A 7,761-nucleotide genomic window follows, 5' to 3' on the forward strand; every position below is an offset into this window, starting at 1 on the left:
GTTCTAGTGCACATTTAATAGAAAACAATGCATCGACTGGAATGAAAATTTCATTTTCGATTTATTTTGAGATTTCAACTTACAATTGCCATAATTATAATTTAGAAATTATCCCCCAAAAGGCAGCATTCCTGTTACATAACTTAGAAAAAATGGAATGAATTAAGAAACCATGCATCCCTGCAAGTTAATGAAGACTTCAGCAGTGCAGCAAAATCTAAGTTACGAAAACTGAACCCACCGGGCGACGCTAGGGATGCCATTATTTACCACAAACAGCATGTAATATCCCGGCGGCGCCACCACTGCGCTAGGCGGGGCAGTTACAGTGGAAGAATAAACGACATTCCCAGTCCCATTCGAAACAATCGTCAATGTTTTAGCTGCGAGAATGAGCAGCCTCTGGTTCATCGAATTAGTGTGCGTGGTAAACGATGGGGCGTAGGCATTGAACTGTATAACACCGGTAAGAGGATTTGGAAGAGAGTAAACAACCCTGAAGGTGGCCGCATAGGAGATCAAGTTGGACGACAGAGACATTATATTAGGGCGGAATTGGCTAGTGTAGACGTCCTCTAAGTAATAAGGACTGTACGCCTCGAGCCGGAGCTCCGTCGGAAAAGTAGTTCCCGAGAAGACGTAGCCCGCATGGGGATTGGACCCGCCCACAAAGACTCTCCCGTCGGCCAACATGCTAGCAGAAGAATGGTACATTCTTGGGATTCCCGTGGCCGCCAGGGTGAAGAAGCGCTGTCCGGAAGCAGCACTGGGTCGGTAAAGGTAAGGCGTCAAGACAGGGGCAGTCGCCATGTCCCACCCTGCAACACCCTTTGCTGCTCCATTGACGATGATGATTTCACCATTGGGGAGAATAAGCATGTCTGACATGGTTCTCGGTCCGGGCATGTCTTCCATACTCCACGAAGGATTTGGGTCCGTAATCACCATTCGTCCACAGCTGCGGAGCGCGTCTGTGAAATTACCAGCGCTAGCCAGTGCGAACCCGTTGTCTGGGCACCCCCCACAGATGACAACTTCCACTTTCGTAAACCCGTCCGAGGCAGAGAGCGGCAGCATGACGGACGACCCGGTGGACGGGTAGTTCCGTGAGCCGTCACCCGGCATTCTGGGAAATGTCTTGACGACAGCATTGGTTTTGTAGTTGAGGAGAATGGAGTCCCTGTTGGCGAAGATAAAGAGATTGCCATCGGACGAGAGGTGGAGAAACGGATAAAGATTGTTTTCCACTTGGGCGCTGGTTCGGGTCTGCGAGAGAAATGGGAGGTTGAAAACTCCTTCGCCGGGGGTCTTGGGGACAAACTCATAGTTAAACATCCGGGTGCCTCCGACGATGATGATACGGTTGTCCGGCAGGACCTGGTTGGCGGCATACCACCGGTCTGCGGCGAGCTTCGGGCCCTCGAAATTGTTCCAGTCGCAGTTACCGCCCGAGCAGGGAACGAAGTACCGGATGTCCCGCGACCCGTCCCGGTACCCGCCGGTTTGCACCAGCGTACCGTTTGCGGTAAAGGCCCCAGATGAGCACCAGGTGTCGGTGAATATCACAAGCGGCCTGACACGGTTTGCGGAGATTGTGTACTCAATGGAGTGCGCCGTGCAATCGTGTTTGAGCGCCGTGTCTTGTGGGTTGTCCCGGCATCGCCCTTTGTCTAGCTGGAGCTGCGACGGGCCGAAGTTTGTCCTGTCGAACATCACCACGGTGTTTTCATGCGTGGTGGTCATGTGCATGGCAGAGACGCCGCCATTTTGTATGAGAAGCTTCCATTTTCCTGGTTTTACAGCCAGTTGTGCCTTTGCTTCCCATGGCCATAAGCTCAACAATGCTGTCACTAGACACAAAGCTTTCAACTTCATTTTTACTCTTTTGTAGCCTATGAACAACTTGTTGAGTTTAGAGACTATCACAAAAATACAACACAGCAAATTAAAAAGGGACAATATCTCCTATTCATTGTTATGGTAGGATACAGAGTCTACAATCATCATTTATATAAAATGTTTAACTCTTCAAATACAAAAAGACAGGTAGTAAATGAAGAGACAAGGAAAAAGAAATAGCCAAGATAACGGTCAGACTTCACGTTCTCAACACAATTTCTCCTTACAACTTGCAGAGATTTCTTGTTATCCTGCGTTTTATAGTACCTGTCGATTGATAAACCGTGTGAAGGAAAACAACTGATTGGAATACGTCTCTGCCGGGTTGTTTCCTATCATATGATTCGACCCAGAAAGTCTTGCCTAACATAGTCGACCAGGATCGAATGCAATACGAATCTTGCATGAACACGTTTATTCTCGTGAAGATTATGAAGCAAGGGGCTGTGTCCAACTGTCTCTTGACGGGTGATGGTTATAAATTACGCCCCCTCTAAGTGACAACGAACCCTAAATTTCTGCCTTTAATTACGGCTTAATTTTAAATAGATCTTTCCAAGCCGTGGGCATCATAGAATGATAATGATACAAACGTGGGAACATGGGCGTCTGCTGGGAACAATCTTTATTTCCGCGTGCCTCTAATTCTGATCGCGATGCCTTCTATCATGTAATTCTGTCTATGACCAGGACTTTGCATTGACAGCAATGTCTCTCTGTTGTAAGTAATTTAAGGAAGCCTCCAATACATTTTCCTACAAGATTGTTCATCTCATTATTGCTACTCACTATGGGCGACCGTATGTCCCTCGCGATGCTCGCAATACTGAAATGATTTTAATTGCAATGGGTGTGTTATCTTCAAAACTAAGAAATATATATTAATAGGAGGGAGGAATAGTTAGTGTAAGAAATTTATTTTTTATTTTTTTTATATTTTAACATTTATTTTGTAATTGAAGAATTTTATCGTATTTTTAGATTTTCTATTTTATTCTTTTATTAAATGGAATAATAATTATAAGTTTTAAATATTTATTTGAATTCTAAAAAAATATAGTTGTAATGATCAAATTAGTATATTCATGTCAATTTCTTTAAGGGGTAGGAGGTTCTTATTTAAAAAAAAATGGTTAGGGTTAATCCAAGCAGGGGTCGCTTTAGACTTGGGGTTTGTTTTTGTACTAGGAGCATCCTCATTGTCTAGAATTCTAGAAAGTTCTAGAACTAGAGTGGGGTTAGGGAGAGGACCAGAGGGGTTAAAGGAGGGCCTGCTATTACAAGCCCTAGCCAAGTGAAAATTATAGAGCCTCAAGATTAACCCCTAGTGTAGGGGGAGAACATTCTTGGATTTAGCAACAACAATAGATTGGGAAATTGAGGAGAAAATCTATTAATGCAAGCTCATTTTTTATGTCATACTTGAGATCATGAAGTATTGAAAAGAGATGGGAGCAAAACCATTTAAATCTTCCATCTAGAGTAATGTATTTCATTAAGAGTAGCACAACTCCTTCCAAATGCCAAGAAGATCTTCTCTGTTAAAGCCACTTTGTAGTAGAGCAACTTTTTCACCTAGCTTAAGGAACCTCTTGAATTCAACTTTGTAATTCCCCTTTGGCTTCTTACAAAAGGTCATCCCTTCCACAATAGAACTTGTGGTAACAGTAATAGACTCTATAAACACCATAAAAACCACTCCCCCAACTTTAACTTCACCCTCATTCCAAGAGTGAGAAAACCAGTTTGAGAGAGAAGGGTTAAAACCCTTCATGCCCTCAACATAAGACACCGGGTTACCTCTTTCTACTTCCAGGCAGAGAATTTTATTTTGCTTAAAATTATTACACTTATCCAACTTGGTCTGGATGAGATCAACCCCATAGTAAAATTATTCATAGGGAAACCAATAACAGTGATAGGGAAAGGGTTTCTAAAACCAGCGCTAGGAAAATGTCAACAAAAGGCAATATTGAGAGAAGTGTTGCTTTCACCAAATTTAATAAGCCACCTCCAAATCATTAAAGGATTGAACGACAAGATGGACAACCCAAAAAATAAAATGGCAATTTTTAGAGCTTTATGCATCATTGGGATTTATGTCTCCATGTATTGTGGCATGGATATCCTCGGGCAATTCGTACAATGTCATCCAAATTTTGAGCTTGTTAGAGAAGGGACCCAAGTTAGCCAGTCTATCCATAGACTTGTTCCCCTCTCTAAGGGTGTGGTTAATTCTTATGTAGCTAAATATGGCTAAGAAACTTTGGAATTTGGTGATGAGGCCCTTAGTTCTCCAGTCTAGAGTTGATTTCCCTTGTAAAGTTATAATGACATTGTCTGAGTCACCCTCTATAATAATTCTTTGATAACCTTTGTCCTTGGCAATAGATATCCCATAAAAATATGTCACCACTTCTGCAAATCTGAAAGTTTGAGTTCCAAGGTTAACCATATAGGCCAACACCAAGTTGCCATTTGGATCCCTGATGACCCCATCCCCACCTGCCCGACCCAATTTCCCTTTAGACGACCCATCGAAGTTTAACTTTAACCAGTCAGTGTTAGTGGGGACCATTCAATATTATTTATATGCCCAATAGGAGAGAAAATAAAGAGAGAGGGAATCAACCATATCCCAACTTCTTGCAACAAACCAATTTAGGGTTGAGGGTGGATGTGTATGCTTCTTTCTTTCAAAACATTTTATATTCCCCTTGATATGATTAATTATGGAGTAGGCTAAAGCTTCCCATTGATTCTTTTTATCTCTAAATATTCGATTGTTGTGTTGTTCCATAAACTCCACCCAGTCTAGAGGAAGGCCTACCACAAGAGTTCCTTTATGAAGGGATGGCTCGACAGAGGAGTCCAGCCAAAAGAGACATGCTTAGGCTCTGCCTGTGACACCCAAGATATGGAGAATGTTCTTATAATCTTTAGTCTCATTTTCCAAGAATATTGGTAGTGAAACAAAAGATGATCAATATTTTCTTTTGCCGCTTCACATAAAACACACCTATTCACAAGTTGGATTTCCTGCTTCTAGAGGTTATCAACAGTGAGTATTTTATTGAGACAAGTTGTCCACCAGAAGAAGAAAATCATTGGGATCATTGTGGCACTCTAAATGCTCATCCATTCAAACTAAGAATGTTGTGAGAGAGCCTGAAGATGAAACCTAGACTTGACTGAATAATTCCCATCTTTAGAAGAGGCCCAAACTAGTTTGTCTTCAATTTCCAATGCATTTTCTCTATGTTTTCTATATACATATTAATTATGTTTTAACACAATGATTTTGTAGGTTTAATGTTTGCTAACATCTTTTTCTTATAGGTCATGTTTTTCTAACACTTTTATGTTGTAGGTGTTATTTTTAACATGTGGTTTTGTGGATTCTTGGTGGGGGATACAATCTTTCTTGATTCATATTTTTTTATCCTTTCTTTTAACTATAAATATATATTATTTTTTATATTTTTATTTATGCACTTTAATGTAGCTAATATCACCAAGTAACATCAACTTAGCGAAGTGTGAAGAAATTTTAACATTCAAAGTTACATATCAATCTATAATATTGATATTGCAAATTATCAATATTTCAATGTCCATTCCTATAATATATTTTAGGGACCATGCTAGCCTTCTTTCCTAGCATGGTTTTTAATCAAGATGCCAAGTTTTATACTTTTTTATAAACTTATGATTTATATAGAAATTTCTTAATGTGTTGATGTGTAGTATGCCTATTTAGTAATGTTTCTCATATTCTTACTCTTGGATGCTAATTTAGTTAAATGAATTTTTGCATGGTTACACTCATATCTCATTACGAATGACCATTTAAAGATTTTTTTTGTTATTGAAAACCTACTCTCTCTTTTACTTCATTTTGTTGGTAACTATCATTCATCCCAATTTGCTAAAATTGTAATGGTCCTTTCCTAACTCAGAGTTTTGCATAATTTAGATTTTTAAATTGGTGTTCATTCTCCCCTCTTGTTCTCTTAAGAATAGTTTCTCAAGATAGTTATTTATATAATATTGAGCCTTGCTTCTAATCTTCTAAAAATATATATATATTTACAGTAACAACCTGGTTCTTTTATGTGTCACCTCCTCATGTTGTGAAGATTTCTGCACATTATTGGACTCGTCTTCCTGGGATGGTTTTTTAAACTTTTTTGTTCTTTCTTTGTTATTCTATATTTTATTATTTGTGTAGTATCATTAGACTTTTACATCTTCTCACTCTCCTACATACATAGGGATAATTGTAGACATACATAATAATGTTCCTTTATCATTATTACATTATTTCTCTAATATTAGATGCATGTTAGATAGGCACAAACATATAGATTCATATTTCCTCATTTCATTAACTACATGTGTCTGGTTTGAAAGAACATAATATAAGCTTACCACTATTGGAAAGCTCCCAAGTAGTCACAAGCTTCCCTTCAAATTAAAAACATGCACTTCTTGTTTTTCTATTTGCATGGAGGTTTGCATCCCTTTTCTATTTTTTATAATTTTATTTAAACATTTATCTTAGACTAGTCTATTATGATTCTTTACTTTCCTATACATATCTATCATCTTTTTTCATATTTTTGCTTCCTTATGTGGAGAATAAATAGATTTTAGATAATAAAAAAATGAGTTTTATACTACCATTGGGTAATAGAACACAACTTGGAAAATAATAAAAAAAATAGGATGATAGTACAAGCATGCTAGTGTCTATATTAATGAGCTATATGTTTACTTTCCATGTTTCTTTTTGCATCCTCTTTACTATCTCATAACTAGTTTTTATATGTTAGTCCTATACATCTAATTTTTCTATTTTTTATTTCTAGTGTGCTTAATGCCATGTAAGTTTAACATAGGTTAAATTTTATATTATACTATTCCAAAAAAATCCATGTTCGAGGTGCTCAGGCTTTTTATGACATAACACCATCAATAAAATGTCCCAATGTTCTTATAGACTCAAAATCACATCATATATCATAGCAAAAAGTTTTTTTTTTATTAAGCATATTTTTCCTTTTATCGCAATAACCATAGTATCCCAATCTCCTACTAACTCCTAAAGCAATTAATATTTCATTTAACTTAATCACTTTTTATAATTGGTCTTAAATTTCTTACTAAATGCATTGGCCTACCAAAATGAGATTTCACTTGAACTAATCACATTTATTATTTTGTTTCCTATGCACCTTTTAACCCCATAATCTCATTAGCGAGGCTTTTTTTCACTCAAGTGCCACTTCATTTGGTCTAAAAGTGGTCTTGAATCTCATTAGAGGGTTATTCTATCAATCATGTTTGCATATTATCCAAATTTTCCTTAAAAAATGTTAACAATTACCATGTTTTATTAATCAATATTTCTCTTTCTATTGGCACTTTCACCTTTTTCTTTAAGCATCTTGAACCTAAAATCCCATTGAATTCCTAGCTTACCCTATTTTTTCTCTTAACCATAATTCTATGTCAAGACTATTATTCATTTCATTATTTCATTTACCAAATATATTAGAAACCTTTACAACCCATTTCCTAACATTAATGATCATAATATTTCAACTAGTTTAAGAAAAAAATATTCAATTATTCATCCTTCACACCCTTTCACCAAGCATCTGTCATGCCTAATAATTGATTCTATATTAATAACTTCATGGAGGATTGGTTGAGAGAATCTTGCTTATGTTTACTCAATGAATGTTAATTTTGCGGCTATCAATCATTTGTACATTGCATAGATTTGATTATTGATGTGAGGCCTTGATTCAGTGTAGTGCTAAAATCTCTACTTCTCACTAACTATTAAGTGCTCAC

The 7,761-nt window shown here is 37.6% G+C and overlaps 1 protein-coding gene across 1 annotated transcript; it reads right to left on the reverse strand.

Annotated features, from left to right (window-relative positions):
* Positions 1 to 222: 222 nt before the first annotated feature.
* On the reverse strand, positions 223 to 1,875 carry LOC131046693 (aldehyde oxidase GLOX-like). The gene has a single exon (XM_057980475.1). The coding sequence runs from the start codon at positions 1,873 to 1,875 to the stop codon at positions 223 to 225; it is 1,653 nt and encodes a 550-aa protein (XP_057836458.1).
* Between the last annotated feature and the right edge of the window lie 5,886 nt (positions 1,876 to 7,761).

Source organism: Cryptomeria japonica, chromosome 7, assembly GCF_030272615.1.
Source record: "Cryptomeria japonica chromosome 7, Sugi_1.0, whole genome shotgun sequence".
Taxonomy (NCBI): Eukaryota; Viridiplantae; Streptophyta; class Pinopsida; order Cupressales; family Cupressaceae; genus Cryptomeria; species Cryptomeria japonica.

Coding starts and splice junctions, on each gene's coding strand:
- LOC131046693 (XM_057980475.1), bottom strand. CDS start 1,875: ATGAAGTTGAAAGCTTTGTGTCTAGTGACAGCATTGTTGAGCTTATGG.